General features: G+C 53.2%; 2 protein-coding genes across 2 annotated transcripts; one reads left to right on the top strand and one right to left on the bottom strand.

The window, feature by feature from the left end:
• The first annotated feature begins 260 nt into the window (after positions 1-260).
• Positions 261-22,192, top strand: Atp1b3 (ATPase Na+/K+ transporting subunit beta 3). Its single transcript, XM_048334962.1, has 7 exons — positions 261-516; positions 14,149-14,277; positions 16,311-16,418; positions 17,580-17,764; positions 18,991-19,041; positions 21,580-21,669; positions 21,757-22,192. Exons 1-7 carry the CDS (start codon positions 408-410, stop codon positions 21,928-21,930), a joined length of 846 nt encoding a protein of 281 aa, XP_048190919.1. The 5' UTR covers positions 261-407; the 3' UTR covers positions 21,931-22,192.
• On the bottom strand, positions 6,552-6,740 carry LOC125342655 (small nuclear ribonucleoprotein G-like). The gene has a single exon (XM_048334963.1). The coding sequence runs from the start codon at positions 6,738-6,740 to the stop codon at positions 6,552-6,554; it is 189 nt and encodes a 62-aa protein (XP_048190920.1).
• Positions 22,193-22,662: the final 470 nt, after the last annotated feature.

The following is a 22,662-nucleotide window of genomic DNA, read 5'->3' as shown; positions in this document are numbered from 1 at the left end:
GGCCGTCACAGAGCCGGGCGCAGCCCGCGGCCGGGCGGGGAGGCGCCGCCCGCGCGGCCCGGCGGCCCAGCGCGCGGCCCGAGGGGCGAGGCCGCCGGGGGCGGGGCCGGCGGAGGGGGCGGGGGTCCCGCGCGGGGGCGGGGCCGGCGGGCGGGGGCGGGGCCGGCGGGCGGGGGCGGCGCGCGCGGATTGGCCGCGGCGGGCGGCGACGTCAGGCTCCCGCGGGCCGAGCGGCCGCCCGGCGCGGCGCGGCGCAGTCGGCTCGAGCGGTCGCGGGAGGAGGAGGAGCTGCTCAGGCCGCGCCGCCCTCAGCCGCCTCAGCCGGGCAGCGCCGCTCGGACCCGGACCCGGACCCGGACGCGCCGCCGCCGCCGCCTCGCCGCCCGCCCGCCCGCGCCTCCCTCACCATGACGAAGAGCGAGAAGAAGTCCTTCCACCAGAGCCTGGCCGAGTGGAAGCTCTTCCTCTACAACCCGACCACCGGGCAGTTCCTGGGGCGCACCGCCAAGAGCTGGGGTGGGTGAGGCGCGCGGGCGGCGGGCGGGCGCGGGGGGCCGGGGCGCGGCCTCCTCCCTCATTCATTCCCCCCGGGCTCCGGCTCCGGCTCGCGGCCCGAGCGGGGCGCACGTGCTGCTGCCGGGTTCCCGCCGCAGGCGGCGCCGGAAGCCGGGACGCTGTGGGGCCGGGCCGGGCTGGCCGGGCCTCCGGGGGGCGGGGAGGGAGCCGGAGCGCGCGGGGCCGGGCTGGCGGGGAGGGAGCCGGAGCGCGGGGCCGGGCGGGCGGGCGGGGAGGGAGCCGGAGCGCGGGGCCGGGCGGGCGGGGAGGGAGCCGGAGCGCGGGGCCGGGCGGGCGGGCGGGGAGGGAGCCGGAGCGCGGGGCCGGGCGGGCGGGCGGGGAGGGAGCCGGAGCGCGGGGCCGGGCGGGCGGGGAGGGAGCCGGAGCGCGGGGCCGGGCGGGCGGGGAGGGAGCCGGAGCGCGGGGCCGGGCGGGCGGGGAGGGGGCCGAAGCGCGCGGGGCCGGCGGGCGGCCGGGCGGGGAGGGGGCCGGAGCGCGGGGCCGGGCGGGCGGGGAAGGAGCCGGAGCGCGGGGCCGGGCGGGCGGGGAAGGAGCCGGAGCGCGGGGCCGGGCGGGCGGGCGGGGAGGGAGCCGGAGCGCGGGGCCGGAGCGCGGGGTCGGGCGGGCGGGGAAGGAGCCGGAGCGCGGGGCCGGGCGGGCGGGCGGGGAGGGAGCCGGAGCGCGGGGCCGGGCGGGCGGGGAGGGGGCCGAAGCGCGCGGGGCCGGCGGGCGGCCGGGCGGGGAGGGGGCCGGAGCGCGGGGCCGGCGGGCGGGGAGGGGGCCGGAGCGCGGGGCCGGGCGGGCGGGGAGGGGGCCGGAGCGCGGGGCCGGGCGTGCGGGGAGGGGGCCGGAGCGCGGGGCCGGGCGGGGTGGGAGCCGGAGCGCGCGGGGCCGGGCGTGCGGGGAGGGGGCCGGAGCGCGGGGCCGGGCGGGGTGGGAGCCGGAGCGCGCGGGGCCGGGCGTGCGGGGAGGGGGCCGGAGCGCGGGGCCGGGCGGGGTGGGAGCCGGAGCGCGCGGGGCCGGGCGTGCGGGGAGGGGGCCGGAGCGCGGGGCCGGGCGGGCCGGGCCTCTTCGTACGGCGGCCTGCGGCGCGCGCGGCGCCTCCGGCGAGAGGAAATTTCCACTGGCTCGTGCGCCCCGGCGGCGGGCGAGGGCGAAGGCGGGCCGGGGAGGCGCGCGCGGCTGGGTCCCGGCGGGGACTCCGGGCCCCGGGCCCCGTCCTCGGCCCGCCGCGCGAGCTCTTTGTTTTCCCAGCCGCACCGCCCGCGCGGCGCTCGGTGCCCCGGGGCCGAGGGGGTCCGGCGGGTTCGCTTCGGGACCGCTGGTCGGCGAGTCCGAATCCCTTTCCCGGGAACGAGCGCGTACGGAGCTGGGAACTTGGCAGTTTCGCCCTCCCCCCCCCCCCCCCCCCCCCCCCGCTCCCCGCCACGGCCCGGCGAGCCCGGCCCAGCCCGGTCCCCTTCACCGGAGGGACGGGGCCGAGGCCGTCGTTCTCCTCCTCCTCCCCCTCGTCCCGGCTGGGGGGTGTCGGTGTCAGTTTGCACGGCCCTCGGCCCCCCCTCCAGCGGTGTGCCAGTCACTTGTTGGTTTTTTATGATTTTTTGTGGTCTTCGTTGCTCGTCCGCTATCCGTCAGAGTGAGGCCGGCGGGGACGGCGGGCTCACGGCTTGTTTCCGGAGGGTGCTTTTTTTTTTTTTTTTTTTTTTTTAAAGTGGAGTCGTCCTGGCGGTGGAGAGATGTCTTAGGTGGCACTCCGTTCCTCCTCTGCCCCTCCATTAGCGCTGAGGGTCTTCACTTGCTCTCAATGACCTTTCCTCCTACACTCGGCGCGTTTTAACCTTTCCGGTTAAGGTTTGGCGTGGAGATCTCATTGGGAATTGCAGTTAAGGAACCGCAGGTGCAAACGGTCACCGTGTGCTTGGTTGTACGGCACCCGCAGCTGTGGGTGGGTTCATTTTAGGATTAAGGCAAGATTTCCCTCTGCAGGATGGATCTTACCATTATCGACTGACAGTAGCCACCTTTTTTTGTTGAAACAATCGGAAGCCAGTACAGAATGGCAAACTGAAAAGTAGCCCTTACCCGACCCCATAGGGAGGGGTCCTGGGCCGATGGGGGAGAATCGCCACCCCAGCCCACCAGGCTGTGCACTTGCCCTGGTTTGCACTGTGTGCGGGTGACAGGTGCTTTTCCCCGTTCTCATCAAAGCCTCGGGTGGACTAGCTGCCTGGTTGTGTCTTTCTGAAATGTGTGTAACATTGGCTTATTTGTTTTATTTACATCGTGCCAGACCTGGGGCTTGAGCTGCTTCTTGCCTAAGGCTAGTGCTCTTCTACTTGAGCCACAGCTCCAATTCCGGTTTTCTGGTGGTTAGTTGGAGATAAGAGTCTCTTTCCTGCCTGGGCTGGCTTTCAATCTCCATCCTCAGATCTCAGCCTTCTGAGTAGCTAGGAGGCCCTGGCTTCTTTTTGCTCAAGACTAGCACTCTACTACTTGAGCCACAGCGCCACTTCTGGCTTTTTCTATGTATGTGGTGCTGAGGAATCAAACCCAGGGCTCCATGTATACGAGGCGAGCTCTCTACTGCTAAGCAAGGGCAAGTGGTTACCATTTGGAACAGCACAGGACAGAGACATCAGCACTTGATGTCTGTCTGCTGCAAATGGGGTCACAGTGAGAGGGCACTCCCTCCTGCTGCGTAGCCTGTGCTAGAGTTACAGGAGTGCCCCCACATCCCAGAGGAACAGGCAACGTGATGAAACAGTGTAAAACCCAGTTTATTCTAAGAGGCTTAAAGTATTTTCCAGAATGTTTTGTGTATTTTGTGTGTACACATTTTCTTACTGCAAAAGGCTTAAATGAATGCTGTCAATGCGCCTAGCTCAGTGCACTCAGTGTGAGCCCCAGTGAGAAATACATTTATGCCAGGCACTGGTGGCTCACGCCTATCTTCCTAGCTCCTTAGGAGGCTGAGATCTGAGGATCGTGGTTCCAAGAAAGCGAGCCTGAATAAGAAAGTCTGTGAGACTATCTCCGGTTAGCCACCAGAAAACTGGAAGTAGAGCTGTGACTCATAATGGTAGAGTGTTAGCCTTGAGCAAAAAAGCTCAGGGATAGTACACAGGCCCTGGATTTGAGCCCTATGACCAACCATAAAGGAAATACATTTGTCTCAGGATATCTACATAGGTGAGAAAAGAGACACTACAGTTTTTTTTTTTTTTTGTCTTTCTTGGTACTGGGGACAAAGTGCTAGGCGAGCACATCCCAGCCCACAGTACAGTTTTTCTGATTTACCAAAATTCATCTAGTAAATTAGGGATAGAATCTTTGGGCCCACAGATTCTAAAGCCATGACTTTTAAAAAATTTTAAGCTTTTTGTTATTAGAAAGGTGCTGTTACAGTTTATGTAAGTCAGGTAGAGTACATTTCTTTTTGACAATGTGATCCTCCCTATCCTTACTCCTATGCCATGACTATTTATTTATTTATTTATTTATTTTGGCCAGTCCTGGGCCTTGAACTCAGGGCCTGAGCACTGTCCCTGGCTTCATTTTTGCTCAAGGCTAGCACTCTGGCACTTGAGCCACAGCGCCACTTCTGGCCATTTTCTGTATATGTGGTGCTGAGGAATCGAACCCAGGGCCTCATGTATACGAGGCAAGCACTCTTGCCACTAGGCCATATTCCCAGCCCCCATGACTTTTTTTTTATTAATTAAATTTTATTGACAAGGTGTTGTGCACAAAGGCTACAGTTACATAGTAAGGTAGTGAGTACATTTCTTGTGATATCTGTTGCACCCTCATTTTTTTTTTCTCTTCCCTAGATAAGGTAGGCATATATACAGTATCCACTGTACCAAAGTCATATACAGTAACTACGTAGGGTACGCCTAAGGAAATTCACCTAGAACATTAAACGTAACGTCAACAACAGAATCCTCCTGTGTCCTTCTCGGAGTTGATTTGCTTATCCTCATCTTATATAATCATGTGTACATCCTATGCCATGACTGTTTTTTAACCATTTCTTTTTTTTAAATTAAATTTTATTGACAAAGTGCTGTGCAAAGGGGTGCCATGACTTTTAACTGTGCCCCATGATGACACTTGAATCAGCTTGTGGGGGGACCTTTAAAGTTTGTCTTTTGGGGGGGTTGGGAATATGCTTGCCTCGTATACATGAAGCCCTGGGTTTGATTCCTCAGCAGCACATATATAGTAAAAGCAAGAAATGGCACTGTGGTTCAAGTGGCAGAGTGCAAGCCTTGAACAAAAAGAAGCCAGGGACAGTGCCAGTACTGGCAAAAAAAAAAAAAAAAAAAGTTTTTTTTTTTTTTTTTTTTTAAATTTGTGCTGATCCTGGGTCTTGAACCTCAGGGCTTGAGCGCTGTCACTGAGCTTTTCTACTCAAAGCTAGAGTCAGTGTTCTATTTCTGGCTTTTTTGGTAGTTAATTGGAGATAAGAGTCTCAGGGACTTGCATGCCTGGGCTGGTTTTGGACTGTGATCTTTAAGTCTTAGGCTGCTTAAATCTCAGCCTCCGGAATAGCTAGGATTACAGGCCCTGTGTCTCTGTGCCTTGCTTTGAAGTTCATTATCTTTATTAAGATTATCTACCAGTTTATCTGTTAGTGGTGCTGAGCTTTAAACTCAGGACCTTGTGCTTGCTAGGCTAGCAGTCTACCTCTTGAACCATTCATCCAGTCTGATGGTAAATGCTTTAAATTAACAGTTTAAAACCAGAGATTTTGATTTCCAGTAGTTAGGATTCTGGACCAGAATTTTTTTGTTTTTGTTTCCAGTCCTGGGGCTTGGGGCTTGAACTCAGGGCCTGGCACTATCCCTGAGAGAAGCTCAAGGCTAGCACGCTATCAAGAGCCAGCTCTACTTCTGGCCTTTTCTGTGTATGCGGTACTGATGAATGGGACCCAGAGCTTCATGCATGCTAGGCAAGCACTCTACCATAGGCCACACCCCCAGCCCTATCAAGCAGTTTTAATTTCTCTCTTTGTTTTGTTTGGATAGAGTTTTGTGGTAACTTGGCACTGGCTGGCCTCTGCCATGACTCTCCTACCTACTGCCCCCAAGTAACTGGGACCACAGGCCTCCTTAGCCAGCTCCATGTGGGTTGTGGTACTGCCTCATGGAAACCTTCAGTTGGATGCTCCATCGGCTCTTTGTTTACATTTCTATTGCCTTCAGGGGCACCTTAGCATGGCAAACTTTTCTTAAAAACAGAAATAATACTTTAATGACATAGTTAAGAAAGTAAAAATGAGTGCCAAACAAAAGCCAAGACTGTGGTGGGTGACGTTCCTGCCCAGGTGTCCGTCCAGATCTGTGACTATGCAGAATTCTGTGGCAAAGGAGAATTAGGGCTTCCTATAGAATCAGGTGGCTCACCAACTGGCCTTACAGTGGAGAGGTGAGCCTGGATGTGTTTAGGTGGGGAAGAGGAGGAGCAGGGAGCAGGAAGGCACCCTAAGGCAGACCTAGAGTCGGAATGACGTAGTGTGTAGTGAGAGGTGACAGCAGGTGGGAGAGGCTCCACGTGGAGGTGGAGGCTGTGGGCAGGGGTCTAACAGACCTCCAGAACGGTGGACTCCTTCATGCCCGCATGCAGAGAAGCCGGGGTTAGACTGACATGCTGCTGCTTTAAGGCGCTGTGTTGCAGGGATGAACCGAGCACAGTTTTCCGTCAGCATCCATGGGAGATTGGCTCCAGGGCCCTAAACAGATCACAAGCCCAGACTCGCATCTCATGTAAAATGGTATAGACAGACAGGCCCTCTCTATAAAATCTTCCTGGTGGCTTCTTTCTTTTTTTCTTTGATTATTTCAAATGTTTATTAAAAAAAGTTAACTATAAAAATGTACATGACCAAATTGTATACAGTTAAGTAGTCTTTTGGAGAGGGGATGCAGATTTCTCTGATTAGCTGTCATTTATTAAACTCGTTCCAAGGCTTCTAACATGATGATACTATTTCCTCATAGAACCACCATTCCAATATTGTTCTGTTGCCCACTAGTAGCCATCTCCACACATTCATCTATCACCACATTCATAAATGGAGCAAATCCACACAATATTCCTTGGACATGTCTGCCACCATTTAATTTCAAAGATAGCTTCTTACCCATAAATTTTTTTAGCTCAGGAGGGTGAGCTTTGCTCATGATTCCTACTTTGCGGGCTCAGAGGTGTTTTGGAACCGAAGTTGATGCCTCCTTCACGTGCCCGCGGCAGAAACGACTGCTGGTCTGACGTCACTGCCTGGTAGCTTCTTTCTGATCACTTTTTACCATTCCATGTCATTCTTCTGTGCTCCTCTTGTTTATTCCACCTTGGGCTGCCTACTTGGATGTCGTCAGCTCAGGAAAACCTTGTTGAAGTTGTCCTCTCTGCAATGGGTTAAGTGTTCCCATGGGTCCCATGACACCTTTTCCTATTGCCTTTGTTACTTTGTTATCATTGTTCACCAGCCTGTAAGATGCCAGGGACCCAGGCCCTGGCATGCTAGGCAAGCTCTCGGCCACTGAGCTCCGCTATAAGGTTCTTAACTCATGACTGTCTTGTCTTTGATTCTCCAGCACCTACTGTTCTGGCATTTAGTAAGGAAAGTTGATTGAAGCCGGGCGCCAGTGGCTCACGCCTGCCATCCTAGCTACTCAGGAGGTTGAGATCTGAGGATCACCGTTCAAAGCCAGCCTGGGCAGGAATGTTCATGAGACTCATCTCCAGTGAACCACCAGAAAACCAGAAGTGGGGCTGTGGCACGAGCCTTGAGCTGACAGCTCAGGGACAGTGCCCAGACCCGGAGTTCAATCTCCACGACCCACCAAAAAGAAGAAAAAAAGAAGATTGAATGAACAAATGACAGTAATTTAGGCTTTTGCAATATTGACTTGAATGTTCTAAGCATTTTTGATAATCTTGGTGACTGCTAGTATGCTAATTCTGATGGTGTTTTCCATTTTGGGGCAATAGTACTATTGGCTTTCATAGAAGTTCAGTATTGAAGGAAACTTAGAGAGTATCACTTTAGCTTAGCGTAGACAAGGCCATGGGTTGTCATCCCAGCCCTGGGAGTGAAAGGGTTAAAGGTTATTTCCTTAAGGGAGGTTAAGCTGTGTCTTGAAAAAAGTATCAGAACCAGGCTTATTTATTATCCAAGTCTGCTGCTTTCTGAGCTTCTGCTCTTATGAAAACCTCATAAAATAATTCCCCCCACCTTAATTTAATAGGGCCGTGCATGTGCGTGCGTGCGCGTGCGTGCGCGTGCGTGTGGCCGGCGTGGAGCTTGAACTCAGGGCCTGGATGCTGTTGTTAAGCTTCTTTTGCTCATGGCTGGTTTTCTGCCACTTACTTCAGCCACAGTTCCACTTCCAGCTTTTTGGAAGTTAATTTGAAATAAGAGTCTCATAGACTTTCCTGCCCAGGCTGGCTTTGAACAAGCATGAGCCACCAGCGCCTGGTTATAGGGACCTTTTTAATAGGGTCATTCTCTCCCCTACAGGGTGCTGACTGATGATTCTGAGATTTTTCTAGCTCAGTATCCTCCCACCTACTTGTTTAAACTTGGTTACTGAGTCATCTGTGGAGCTGACTTCCTCTTAGTATCTTGCTTGTGCCATGGGAAGGCACGGCGTTGGAGCTGAGCTTCCTCTTAGGATGGAGCCTTGTGGTTTCTGAATCGTATTGGCAGTATCTGCCCATAACAAGTGGCCCTTTGAGTACCTGTATCTGTGTTCATCTCCAAGATATCTTCTCTGACTGACTGCTTCTCTCCTCAGTGTCCACTTCTCAGGTGCTTTTTTTTTTTTTTTTGCGGGTGTGGGGGGGTGCTTGTCCTGGGACTTGAACTCAGGGCCTGTGTGCTGGCCCTGAGTTTTTATGCTCAAAGCTAGGGCTCTGTCACTTGAGCCACAGCTCCACTTCCTGCTTTTTGATGATTAATTGGAGATAAGAATCTCAGGGACTTTTCCTGCCAGGGCTGGCTTTGAGCCACGGTCTTTAGATCTCAGCTTTTTTTTTTTTGCCAGTCCTGGGGCTTGAACTCAGGGCCTGAGCGCTGTCCCTGGCTTCTTTTGGCTTCTTTTTGCTCAAGGCTAGCACTCTACCACTTGAGCCACAGCGCCACCTCTGGGTTTTTCTGTATATGTGGTACTGAGGAATCAAACCCAGAGTTTTATATATAGGAGGCAGGCACTCTACCACTAGGCCATATTCCCTGCCCAGATCTCAGCTTCTTGAATAGCTGGGATTACAGGCCTGAGCCAGAGCCACAGGTGCCCCCCCCTCCCCCCAATACCAGGTGCAGTCTTTGGCCTTATTGTTTCTTGTTTCTGGAACTCCCCAGAATTGCCAAGATTATTCATAAATTTGGGTTCTTGCTGGCTAGATTCTGGGCCCTGATTATTTATTTCCAGTTTGCTTCCTATGAGTGAGGCTTGGATCACTCTTATCTCCCATGCCTCTGCACCGCTCTTCTCTGCTCAACTGCCATCTTCCTGTCATTTCCAAGCAAAACCTGCCCCAACTGCCAGCCCTCTGTCTGCAACATTTCAGTCTTTGTGAACCACACCCCATTACCATTAGAATTAATTCAGGAATTAGTCTTCTCTGACCTTTCCATCGTTATCCTTCCCCTTCTTGTGAAAGCAGGCATTCAGAAGCTGCCTGGTTTCATGATTCCACTCCCTGTTTCAAATGTCATAGCCCTTAACACTTCATTTACCCCGTCCTACTCCACCAAGATCCTTTTCTTGTAAATTTAAAAATACCCCAAGGCACGCTGCCACACACTTGTAATCCCGTGGGAGGCGCACCTAGACTAGAACAGCAGATGGAAATCTTGTGTAACATTTTTTTGTGGAGTGCTGGGGATCTAACCTGGGGCCTCTGCTTGGCAGGAAGCTCTCCTACGAAGCTGTGTCCAGCCTGTAATCTTTTTAGAGTTGCTCCAACTTCAAGTAGATAAATGGCTTTCCAATTTTCATCTGTTGCTTAAAGATACAGCAATACAGGCTGGGAATGTGGCTTAGTGGTAGAGTGCTTGCCTAGTATTCATGAAGCCCTGGGTTTGATTCCTCAGTACCACATACACAGAAATAACTGGAAGTGGCGCTGTGGATCAAGTGGTAATGGGCTAGCTTTGAGCAAAAGAAGCTCCGGGACAGTGCTGAGGCCCCAAGTTCAAGCCTTAGGACTGGCCAAAAGAAAAAAAAAATGGTGGCAGGCCAGGAATGTAGCTCAGTGATAGTGCACTCACCTACACGGCCCATGTTTGATCTGGTAGCCGACAGTTGTGGGTATTGAGCTCTTAATGTTTGAAGGATGTCCAGAAAGAGCCAGAGCATCAATTGGAATCACTGATCATTGCTCTCTGTAACCTCATTGCTATTTGATTATCTCTAAGGCTGTAGTCTTGATTTTCCTACTTTCCCCATAGCAGTTGTTAAATAAACTAAATATGTAGTCTTTGGTCCCAGATCATATTCTGATCACCACTGCTTTCAGAAAGCTCAAGTTCCAGCTGGGAATGTGGCTTAGCAGTAGAGTGCTTGCCTAGCATGCATGAATCCCTGGGTTTCATTCCTCAGTGGTGGTGTGGCTTTTAAGTGGTAGAGCACTAGCCTTGAGGACCGAGAGACTCAAGGACAGAGCCCAGGCCCCCAGCACTGGCAAACCAAAAAACAAAACCCAAGTTCCAGCTAGCTTGGGATTCCAGGCAAAGGTATTGGCTTGGAACAGTTTCCGACCTGTAACCTATTATTTTCCATCACACACGCGTGTAGAGTACAACTTTGTATCTGATGCCCTTGGTTAACCCAGGGCCTTGTACATGATGAGCCTGGGTCTGTCAGTGAGTGTATATTCTGGCAACTACAGAGTATATGGTGGGTGACCGGACAAGCTTTGTTTGACAAATATTTACTGTCCCATTTTATTTATTCAGTCCCTGGACTTATGTCAAAGATATTTAAAAATCCTTACCCAATAGGATTATATTGTTATATGTGCATATGAATATTACATGAAGCAAAAAAACAGAATTGCAGGCTTTGAAGTTGCACCTCATCGTGAAGGTGTGTGACTGTAATGCTGCCTTAATGTGTGTTTTATTTTGTAATATAAAGTATGTTAGCCCTGTAATGCTTTGACTTGGATTGTAGCTTGCTCACACCAAGGCCACATTTATTTTCCTGTTTATGTTTGAACATTACAAATAGCATTTTGTGGATTTTTTTGAGACTACTTTGAAGATGTCTGATCTTTTTGGAGCTGATGGGAATGTTCCCTAACTTTACTACGGTGGTGATTATGAGGGTTGAGCCTTTGAGGGTTGTGTTAAAAAGCTGTTGCCAACTGATGTACACACCTGTAATCTCAGGCTAATGGAGGGGGGGTCATGAGGTTGAGGTGGCTTATATAGGAGACCCTGCTCACACCCCCAAAAGGAAATGAAGACAGAGTGGCTAAAATCAACTCGTCTTTGAGGACCTACCAAACCTGAGCATACCCATGTAAGTTTCTGGTCTGAGTTTAAGCCCAGGACCTGCAAAAAACAAAACAAAAAGACTAGCCTGGCCAATAGAGTCAATATAATGTCCAAAAGAGAAAACACTGTATATATTTAAGGTATACCAATCCAGTTTCGGCATATACCCAGGTACACAAGCATGCCTATACTACATTCACCTTAATCAAGACAAGAAGATATTTATTATACACACTCCCAATTTTTCTTCTTTATAATCCATGTCTCCCATCATCCCAGTTTCTAGGCAGATACACATCTGTCTTTGACACTTTAGTTTGTTTTCTGGCATTTTAAGTACTTTCTGGAGGTGGGACTACATTCTTTCCTTTGAGTGACCATCTTTGGTTGATGCTGTTCATCTCAGTGAAGACAATTTATAACAGGTGCTTCTTTGGAGTTTAAGTCAGTGTTATTTTATTTTTATTGGCTTCTTTGTTGTTGGTGTTTGTTTTTCTGACATAGTGTCACATTGTAGTCCGGGCTGGCCTTAATTTGCAGTCCTCCCGTCTCAGTCTCCTTTGTGAGTGCTGGGGTTACTGTCAGTGCCACCATGGGCCACAGCGATTTCCTTGGAAATGATGACTTGAGGACACTTCTTGAAGCATTTCGAACTAGAACCCATTAGTCTTTCTGCTTGTATCAGGAGCACCAAATAGACATGGCTTTCTGCACAGCCACTACCCCCCGGGAGGCCGGTCACCCGAGGGCACCAGGCATACCACCGTAACCTCCCCTTTACCCCGAGGCAAGAGCAGCTGTGTGAGCCTTGCCCTGGTGTGTGGGGTTTGTTTCTGTAAATTCTTGTGACTAGTCTTTCAGATATGATACCAAAGATGGGTTTTATTTTGGCCTAGGAATTATTTCATGTAGGAAAGCTTGATTTAGTAGTGGGGCACAGTTTCTTGTATCTGGTGGCTCTTAGTATATGACATCAGATTTAGTACATGGCTGCTAATTTATGGACATTTGTTACAGTGTAACTACATGGAACTTTTTTTTTTTTTTTGGCCAGTCCTGGTCCTTGGACTCAGGGCCTGAGCTCTGTCCCTGGCTTCCTTTTGCTCAAGGCTAGCACTCTGCCACTTGAGCCACAGCGCCACTTCTGGCCGTTTTCTGTATATGTGGTGCTGGGGAATCGAACCCAGGGCCTCATGTATACGAGGCAAGCTCTCTTGCCACTAGGCCATATCCCCAGCCCCCTACATGGAACTTTTGTTTTGTGTTTTTTCTCCATTGTGTGATGGTTCTTTAGAAGTAGATTAAAATAGTGTGGTAATGTTTATTTTCTGATGTTTTATAAATTTCATTTATATTACATTTTTCCTGGAAACTTAAACTGAAAAACAACAGAAAGCAATAGAAGAATATTTTGTGATGGCTTTAAATAACAGTGCAGAATACCCAAACAAACGTCTCCTCGCGCTTTGGTGTCATGTCTCTAGTATGTCGAGAAACTCCTACAGCTCTTGTCCGGTTCTCGTCTGGCTTTGTGTCTCTTGATCTGCCTGCCTGTTACCAGGGCCTGTCAGCTCTTCCTCTGTGCCTGTCAAACAGATCACTGCTTTGAGCCTGGTCTTCCTTTTCTCTTTCTGCAGCAGGACTGCCTGGAGCTGACACCCTCTCCTCTCTCCTCTGTCCTCTACTCCCTATCTTGGCTTCCTGGTAATTGGGGAAGGGTGGTATGCCAGTGTCAAGTGAAACTGCTTAAATGACTTCCCCTTTGTGTGGAAAAATGGGGAGGGGAGTGGCTTCCTGGGTGGCAGTGGAGAAATAATTTGTCTCACTTTTGTCACAACCTGTTTTGGGGTCATGTTTGAGAATATGAAATTATGTAGCCACTTTTCTGGGGAAATGAATAAGTGAATTCAGAAACAAATTGTCACAAAATCTTGCAAGCCTTCTGAAGCTACTCCTTGGGAGGGAGTGGGGTCCTTGTAGGAGCCCCGGTCTGTTCTCTTCTAGGAGTAGATACCCACTCAGATAAGTGCCTGGAAATAAGGCTGGGACAATTTCAACTCTGGAGTTGTGTTCTTCACAATTGCACAGTCTTAAGGATTGTCTAATATCTTTAATTTCCACACTTAAACATGAATGAATGACTTTAAAAGTATATTTTGATATGTATGCTCCCTATTGGTTGATCATTTTGATGTTAGAACTTGGATGGGAAATAACTGAGACAAATTACTGATTTTCACATGGTCCCCAAATAGATCACTGCTGGTGTGGAGTCTGAGTGTTTCCAAGTAACGGGGGAAGGGCTTAAGCCCTGTCTCGCCTTGCTTGGTGCCTGGGGGTGGAGCTGTGCCCTCCCCTGACGGAGCTCACTTGAGTCGTGCGCTCTCTGCACTTGTGCATGAACTCTTCCGCTTGGCCAGCGCTTGTACGCTTCACTGAGTGCCCCCTTCCCAACTTGCCTTCACTTGGGGGGCTTTTAAGTCTCCTCGCTTTTTTCTTTGTTTTTTGTTTGTTTTGTTTGGCCAGTCCTGGGCCTTCGACTCAGGGCCTGGGCACTGTCCTGGCTTCTTTTTGCTCAAGGCTAGCACTCTGCCACCTGAGCCACAGCGCCACTTCTGGCCGTTTTCTATTATATGTGGTGCTGGGGAATCGAACCCAGGGCTTCAGGTATATGAGGCAAGCGCTCTTGCCACTAGGCCATATCCCCAGCCCCTCACCTCGCTTTTTAAAACAAATTTACAGTAGTTGCTAGCTGAAATACAAGTTATTGGGAGAGGTTAACCTCCCCCCCACCCCAAGTCGTCTTTTCTTAGAGTGTGTAGTGTTCTTTTGGGGAGGCATTCCTTTCCACAGGGGCTAGAATTTTCCAGCAGGAGTGTCCAAAGCTGCCTTGAACTCGCAAGGGCGCCAGGGAGAGGGGGGAAGGAGGGCTTGGAGGGGAGCGGAGGCTTGTGGGGGCGTGGGTGCTGCCTGCTAGAATTGCTTGGGCAACTCGCCGCATGGCAAAGCTTGGGCTCACCGCCTCCAGGGGCCACGCACATGGACGAGCTGGGCCGCATCTCATCGCTCTCCTTCCCTTGCAGGTCTCATCTTGCTCTTCTACCTAGTGTTCTATGGGTTCCTGGCTGCGCTCTTCACACTTACAATGTGGGCTATGCTTCAGACCCTGAATGATGAAGTTCCGAAATACCGCGACCAGATCCCCAGCCCAGGTAACAACACTCGAGGGTTCTCTCTGGGAAACAGACATGGGCTCCGACTACTGAGCGGATAAAAGATAAGCGAAGCCATGGAGTTGGGTAATGGAAATGGTTTCTGTTTTTTTGTTACTTCTTAATATTTACCAATTTTTTTTTCTTTTTTCTTTTTGCCAGTCCTGGGCCCCCAGGGGCCCTTCAGGGCCCTTCAGCTGGGTCTGGAGACATTTTTAATGCTATCTGAGAAATAATCAAACTGTTTATAAATACATGAGATATGTAAGTAGTAAAGACTGTGTAGTATTTCTAAGGACATAGTTTTCAAAGGGCCAATTTGAATTCCAAAAGCTGTTAGAGGCTGAGTGCTGGTGGCTAGCTCGTGTCTGTCATCCTAGCTACTGAGGAGGTTGCGATCTGAGGATCATGTTTCAAAGCCATACAGGCAAGATTGTGAGACTCGTGTTTCAATGAATCACCAGAAAACCGGAAGTGAGCTGTGGCTCAAAGTGGTAGAGTGCTAGCCTTGAGCAGAAGATGTCAAGGACAGTGCTCAGGTCCGGAGTTGAAACCCTATGACCAAATCCCTACCCCCTCATAAAACCTCCTAGAGCCAGGGACTAGTGGTTCATGCCGATCATCTCAGCTAGGGAGGAGGCTAAGCTCTACAGATCACAGTTCAAAGCTAGCCTGGGCTGAAAAGCCTGAGACTTTCTCTCCACTAACCAGCAAATAAAATCCAAACTGGAGACATGGCTCCAGGAGGAGAGTGTCAGCTTTTACTTTAATTTCAGATCCTGCCTGCACAACCAGACAAGATTATTTCAGGGGCCTGATGTGATCCTTATGTTAGTGCTGGAAGCCTGATTCTTCCATTCTTCTTTTTTTGGGTGTTGGTCGTGGGGCTTGAACTAAGGGCTTGGGCGCGCTGTCCCTGATCTTTTTTTTTTTTAACCACTTTCAGCCACAGCTCCATTGGCCCTTTTTACCTGGCTGGCTTCGATCTTCAGAGCTCAGCCTCCCAAGTAGCTAGGATGCAGGGTGAGCCACTGGTGCCCAGCTCGGAGCTTTTCTTCTCAAGGCTAGTGCTGTACCACTTGAGCTCCACTTCTAACTTTTTTTTGATAGTTAATTGGAGATAAGAGTCTTACAGACTTTCCTGCTCTGGCTTTGAATGGTGGTCCTTAAATCGCATCCTCCTGAGTAGCTACGATGACAGGTATGAGCTGCTAGTGCCCAGCTAGAAGCCTAGTTATTTTTTGTTTGTTTGGTTTTGTTTTTTTGCCAGTCCTGGGGCTTGGACTCAGGGCCTGAGCACTGTCCCTGGCTTCTTTTTGCTCAAGGCTAGCACTCTGCCACTTGAGCCATAACGCCACTTCCAGCTTCCTTTCTATGTATGTGCTGGGGAATCGAACCCAGGGCTTCATGTCTATGAGACGAGCATTAACCACTAGGCCATATTCCCAGCCCGCCTAGTTATTTTTTTGCAGATATATTTGCATTTTCTTTTTGGGTGATTTGACATAGTCTTACTCATAGCCCAGACTAGCCTCAGAGGTGTGATTCTCCTGCCTTTCCCTCCCAGCTACTGGGATTACTCCATCAGTTTGTTTGTTAATTTAGCTCATGCCAACATTTTCTGTATACCTGGGTGTCAATTCCAGATAGGAAATTGCTAGTAGTGAGTGCTCCAAATTCAGTATTTGAAAACAGGTTTTAATGATAGAGTGATGCTTTTTATTGAAGGCAGAGTTGTTAGCATTGAGTTTAAAATAAATGGACCTCTTTAATTGAAAAAGATGTCACCTCTGTTTATGAATGCCCCCATACAGTGGTGTTTGGCTGCAAAAGCGCTTAGACCGGATTGCTAAAGCCAGGTATTTTTGAAGACTTAAATTCTCTTCAATTTGACATGCCTTACTTTCATAGTGGGAAGCTGATAACTAGTATACCTGTGGACAGTTTTCCATGTTATTTACTGAGATCTGCTTTTTTAGGGTAAGAGCTTGACGTACATACCTTTTAAATATTTTCCTTTTGTCTTTTTATAGGACTTATGGTTTATCCAAAACCAGTGAGTGCATTGGAATATACATTTAGCTTATCAGATCCGAATTCCTATAAAGGATATATTAACGATCTTAAGAGGTTTCTAAAATGTAAGTATATTTTCCTGTAGTAACGTACAAAAGTTGGTTATTATAGATTATTACAGAAACTAGCACTGAGTTGTCATTACTTTAGCAAGAATTCTTAGTTTGTTTCACTTTCACTTTTCCTCCATTTAAGTAGACAACTGAGAGGGTCTCCAAGTGGATTTATTTGGGGGGGGGGGCGGGGGGCCGGTTGTGGGGCTTGAACTCTGGGCCTGGGTGGGCACTGTCCTGAGCTCTTCAGCTCAAGGCTAGTGCTCTATCACTGGAGCCACAGCGCCACTTCCGGCTTTCTGGTGGTTCATTGGAGATAAGCGTCTCATGGGTTTTGCCTGGGCTGGCTTTGAACTACGGTCCTCAGATCTCAGCCTCTTGAGTAGTTAGGGCTGTAGGCGAGAGCCACCGGCACCAGCTGATGAGCTCTTGTCCATGCTCTCCTGCACTCATTGCTCCCTAGCACAGGCGGGACCTCTGCCCAGGTCGCTGATCGAGCAAGCTCTCCTGGTGTGGCTGGCCCCCCTGGCTTGCTTGCTGTGCTGTCTTCAGCGTTTCTGCATCAGAGGACTTGCTCTTTGGGGGTTCCTTGGCTTTTTCTCAGCCTGTAGCCCCAGCATCTTGTCTGGTTTGTTGAAGTCACTTTCGGTGGTACTCTCAAGTCCCTTGCTTCAGTCTGTCTCTCGGTCACTCCTGGCAGAGCTTTCGCTCCTCGTTAACCACGTGATTTCCTGGGTGGAGCTAGTGCTCGGGGCCTGTCCTGCACACCGCCCTGGCTCTGATGATTCACCATAGAGATGGTCACCAACACCTACTTGGGCCTCACACTGCCTACTTCCCTGCAACGCGCCGTCTTCACGCGGGGGCCTGCTTTCTTGCTGTAAGAGGGCCGTTCATCCTTTACCCCTGCAGCTGTGGTTTTGTACTTGGCACGTGTCCCCGGCAGGCTGGAGGCTGCGTGTGAGCGCAGGCTCACCTTCCCACCTTCGCACAGAAGGCTGCGGCTACGCTGCGGCCGGAGCTGCTTAGAGGCAAACATAGGAGCCCTAGCGAGCTACTCAGAAGCAGAGAGCGTCCCTTCCTGCCTGCGTCGCCTGCTAGCGGGGCTGGCCATTGCTCCCAGGATGCTGTATCCTGCTTGTGTTCAGTGTCCTGTTTGTATTTCCTTTCTAGCATATTCTTTAGAAGAACAAAAGAATCTCACCTCGTGTCCTGATGGAGCACTCTTTGTACAGAAGGGTCCAGTTTATGTTGCGTGTCAGTTTCCTGTGTCCTTACTTGAAGCTTGCAATGGTACCAAAGATCCCGATTTTGGCTACTCCCAAGGCCAGCCTTGTGTTCTTGTGAAAATGAACCGCGTACGTATGTATTCACTTGGGCTCAGCTAAGGCTTTGGGTCCTTGTGAAGGAACGGCCCCTCAGTGCTAGATTATGCCTGCCTTCCTCAGGGGAGAGCCTGCATGGACAGCACCCAGGCCTGGCAGACTCATCATCAGTACACTGAACCTTTTCGGAATGTTTGGTAGCCAAGTATAACTTCCTACTCTACATGCATGCAACTGCGTAGTGGAGTCCCAGGCCCCGTCACGCTCTGATGAGCTCAGCGTGAGAGGAGGCCTCCGGCCCTGCCTGCGGATGTGCCCAGGTTAGGGGCGAGGTGAAGCAAATGGGAGCCGCACTCTAGAGGTGCCCGGGCTCCCGCCTGCCGCTTGGGTGCTCCTCCGCGGACCCGGCCCACGCCCCGTGCTGCCATCCCAGACTCAGCTGTGGGTGGCTTTGCAGGGGCTCTCGGGAGGACAGCACCAGCCCCACAGGAGGGAGGGGCAGCACTGTGGATGCTGTAACATGTGGCCTTGGAAGGGGATGTTTACATTCGGCTTTATTTTTTGCCAGTCCTGGGCCTTGAACTCAGGGTCTGAGCACTGTCCCTGGCTTCTTCTTGCTCAAGGCTAGCACTCTGCCACCTGAGCCACAGCGCCACTTACGGCTTTTTCTGTGTATGTGGAGCTGAGGAATCGAACCCAGGGCTCGAAGCACGCTAGGCGAGCAAGCACTCTACCACTAGGCCACCTTCTCAGCCCCTCCATTTTGCCAGTTTTTATATGTCAACTGCTTGTGAATTCAGAATGCCAAAGTCACCTTGGTGTCTGCTGCTGCTTGTTCCAGTGCTGGCAGCAAGACACTGTTTGGGTCAGTTCTTTGATAATTGACCTATTTCCTAAATTGCTCTAACACAGCCTTAAGATTGCTAACTAGAAATGAGTTATTACATGGCAAAGTTCAGTTTAATGCTCTGGAATAAAGTTAAGACAGAGGTGACGAGTCTTCACCCCCGGCCGCTGAGGAGGAAGTTCCAGCAGAAGCCGTGTGATTTTTTTTTTTTTGTCAGTCCTGGGCCTTGGACTCAGGGCCTGAGCACTGTCCCTGGCTTCTTTTTGCTCAAGGCTAGCACTCCGCCACTTGAGCCACAGCGCCACCTCTGGCCATTTTCTGTATATGTGGTGCTGGGGAATCGAACCCAGGGCCTCATGTATAGGAGGCGAGCACTAAGCCGTGTGATTTAATTCATGTTTCTTGCCCTTAGATCATCGGATTAAAGCCTGAAGGGGAACCAAAGATAGGATGTGTTACAAAGGTTAGTATGACGTCATCTGTGGAGGGCCTTCAGTCCACTGAGTCCACCTCAGTGCACCTCCTCCGCCGTCCTTCCAGTGCCCTCCAGACACCACTCCGCCCAGCTCCTTTCCAGCAACCCTGCCCCCTAGCGGCCGCCCGATCCATGCCCACCTCATACGTACTGGGTCATGTTCGGTGCGCCGTATTTCATGGCTCCCTCCCATCTCAGGAATCCTCAAATGGGGGCTGTGATCACAGGTTTTAGTACTGTGGGGTTTTTTTTTTTTTGGCCAGTCTTGGGGCTTGAACTCAGGGCCTGAGCACTGTCCCTGGCTGCTTCTTGCTCAAGGCTAGCACTCTGCCACTTGAGCCACAGCGCCACCTCTGGCCATTTTTTCCATATATGTGGTGCTGGGGAATCGAACCCAGGGCTTCATGTATACTTGCCACTAGGCCATATTCCCAGCCCGACTTTTTTCTCAATAGTTCCTAATAGTCACATGACCGTCAGTACGGAGAGTGTATGAAATACGGTGCGGCTCCCTAAGGTGGAGGTGTTAATTTTCTCCTCCTTCCTACTTCACTTTGGCCAGTGTGCTGTGCAGTTTTCATCTCATAACTTTTGTTTTCTTTCCACGCTGCAAATGCTACTAAGACACATGTGTACGCGCCGGGTAAGCGTGCTGAGCCCTAGGCTGCACACGCAGCCTTACAGGTGTGCTGAATGGTAGGAATCGGTCCCATGTGGTCAAATCCCTGCGGGCTGCGGGGCCCAGGGCGCTGGGCTGTAGCCCGGGAGGACCTGGTGGGGGCTCCCTAGCTCACCACTGGGGCCTAGCTTTCTCCTGACGCTTCCCCAGGAGCCTGCTGCTCTGGGCCGCTTTCTGTCCCCTCAGGAGGGTGCGTTCACCGTGGAGGTGGAGCACAGGCCAGGCGGCCCAGGCCGGGTCCAAGCCGGGGCCTCCGCTCCTTGTGAGCAGCAGGGGCCCAGCGCCACCGAGCGGAGGCGGGAGGAGGGGCGCGGTCCAGGGCCATCCTGGCTACACAGCACCATCCTGTTTGGTTTTTTTAAAGCCAGAATCTCACTTAAATCTACATACCACTTGGACGTCCTTCCGAAAAGGTGGCTGAGACGCAAGAGGGCACATGTAGAAATCCCACCGTGCAGTGCATTAGTAGAATTTACTCACGTCTTTCCAGTGGCAGGTTCTTGGGCTTGGTGCTAAACTTGAGCCAGGTAGGCGTGCTCAGCTCATGGCCTTGTGCCTGCCGTTGTCTACGAGCAGGCCCAGGGATGAGCGTGAGCTGCTGTGTCTGTAAGACCGCACCACCAGGGGAGGGGCTGGGGACGCTGTTAGGCCAGCACTGCATTGTGTCAGCCTCTGGCTCCAGAGTCACACACACGCCCCCCTTTCCCCACCCCCCCGGCAGTCCTGGGGTTTGCGGTGGGCCTCACACTTGTTGGAAAGTTCTCTACCACCTCTTTTGCTTTATTTTTGGGGTCCAGGCTTTGACTTCAAGTTTCCTGTCTTGCTTTTTAGCTGGAATGACACTGTGCCACCGTGCCTGACTTGATGGGTTGAGACATGCTCTTGCTTAACTCTAACGGTGGGCCTTCCAGCCTCCACTTCCCCCGTAGCTAGGCTTGTGGGCACACCCTGCTGTGACTCGCCATGGCCTCCTTCCCACCCCTCCCTCCTTTCCTTCCCTGAGCTGGGGATTGAACCAGGGCTTTCCCCTGCAGCCCTGCCATTCCTGGATTGAAGGTTTCCACATTTTATCTGGGTACCCTTTGCTTTGTACGATAGGTGGTAAATGCTCTGTAAACTCCAGCGCTAATGATCCGCGTTCGCCGCCCCTTGTCTTAGGTCTGTGTAAAGTAGATACAGAGCCCCACCCAGGCGCTTTCCCTTGGCTTTGCGGGGGGCACATTGGCAGCGCTCGCTTCTCCCTCAGGGGGAGCAGGGGGTGGGCCTGGCCTGGTTGTGCAGTGGCTGGTGATTGCCACACGTGCAGTATGCGTGACTGCCTCTGTGCAAAAACCTTGCACCCGTGATCCCAGCCACTCGGGTCCAGGCTTGAAGGGAGCCCACGGGGGCAAGCTCCTGAGACTCCCGCCGCGAGTGGAGTCGTGGCTCAAGCAGTAGGGCACTAGCCTGGACGGGGGCTCTGGGACGGTGCTCAGGCCCCAAGTTCACACCCCAGGACTGACCCAGAACTCCTCCCAGTGCCAGGGCGTGAGTGGGGGGGGGGTGGGGGCTAGGTCTGGAGGGTGGGTTGGAGGTGGGGGCCGGGAGTCGTCACCCCTCACCTCTGCCCGCTTTGCGGGTGGGGTGCGGGTCACAGGGCGCTTGGTGGTGCTGAGGAAGCAGGAGGTGCTGCCCGGGCCCTCGCGCTGCTGCTGCTGCGGTGGGCATGGGGTTGGCCTCGCCGCCTCGGGGTGTGGACGGGGTGGGCGCCCTGGTGCGGGCAGAGGCGGATGGCGGCGCCTGGGGGGGGGGGGGCCCTGTGCCCCGCCCCGCCCACCCACCCACGGGGCGTCTGTGCTTCCCCGCAGGATGAGACCTCGCCAGCCAACATCTCGATGTACCCCAGCCAGGGGGCCATCGACTTGAAGTACTTCCCCTACTACGGCAAGAAGCTGCACGTGAGCTACGCGGGAGGGGCGGGGGGGGGGCAGGGGGGGGCGCACCGACGTGCGCCGACCTAGAGACCGTGTCTCCTTGCCCGACAGGTGGGGTACCTGCAGCCGCTCGTGGCCGTCCAGGTGGCCTTCGGCGCGAACAGCACGAGCAAGCAGGAGGTGACCGTCGAGTGCAAGATCGAGGGCTCCCCGAACCTGAGGAACGAGGACGAGCGGGACAAGTTCCTGGGCCGGGTCGTGTTCAAGATGACGGCGCGCGCCTAGGAGGCGCGGGCGGCCACGGAATAAACGCCGGTGCTCGGCCTGGTGTGTCCGCTAGACTGGGGAGGCCGCCCGGGGACGCCGCGCTCCGCGGCTGCCCGCCCTCCGCCCGGGGACCGGGCCGGGCCGCCGTCGAGTCCAAAGCTTGCCGCGCCGCGCCCTGTAAATACTGAGTGGAGTGACACTGGTTCCCGTCGGATTCGACGCCCACAGCCGGCGCCTGGCTGCGAGGGGGGGACGGGCTGCCGGCGAGGAGGGAGGAAATAAAGGTGGAGCTGAACGCCGACGGTCCGTGCAGTTGGGGGGCGTGCTGGGGCCCCCGGCGGGGGGCCGCGCTCCAGCTGGCGCTGCTCGGGAGCTCGCATGGCCGTCGGGGCGGACCCTCAGCTGGCGGGGTGGGCCGAGGCCTGGTTCCGCGCGGGGGGGGGGGGGGGGGGGGGGGCGTTGTGAACCGCGTGGACGGATCCGCGCGGGGTGTTCACAGCCCTGATCCCCGTGCCGCCCCGTGACTCAGGTCCACGCTCCCGGGGGTCGCGTCCCTGGCCGTCTGGGGTCCCCAGTTGGCACTCGATGGCCGCGGGGCGCGTGCGTGGGCGGGCCTCGGCGTCTCTCTGCCTCCTGGGCGCTGGGCAGGGCGGCGGGGACCGGGTCCTCCACCCCGGCGGCCGTCCTGGGCTCCGCGTGGGGGTGTGGCCGGGAGGGGCGGGCGCCCCCCTCCCCCGCGTGGGAACCGCA

This window comes from Perognathus longimembris, chromosome 26, assembly GCF_023159225.1.
Source record: "Perognathus longimembris pacificus isolate PPM17 chromosome 26, ASM2315922v1, whole genome shotgun sequence".
Classification (NCBI taxonomy): domain Eukaryota; kingdom Metazoa; phylum Chordata; class Mammalia; order Rodentia; family Heteromyidae; genus Perognathus; species Perognathus longimembris.
Note: the sequence above shows the minus strand (reverse complement) of the source record. Positions and strands in the feature narration are given on the sequence as shown.

Bases quoted from the DNA above. Each gene is read 5' to 3' on its own strand.
- LOC125342655 (XM_048334963.1), bottom strand. From the start codon at position 6,740: ATGAGCAAAGCTCACCCTCCTGAGCTAAAAAAATTTATGGGTAAGAAG.
- Atp1b3 (XM_048334962.1), top strand. From the start codon at position 408: ATGACGAAGAGCGAGAAGAAGTCCTTCCACCAGAGCCTGGCCGAGTGG. The intron at 14,278-16,310 runs GTAACAACACTC...GTCTTTTTATAG, and splicing joins CGACCAGATCCCCAGCCCAG to GACTTATGGTTTATCCAAAA. The intron at 16,419-17,579 runs GTAAGTATATTT...TTTCCTTTCTAG, and splicing joins TCTTAAGAGGTTTCTAAAAT to CATATTCTTTAGAAGAACAA.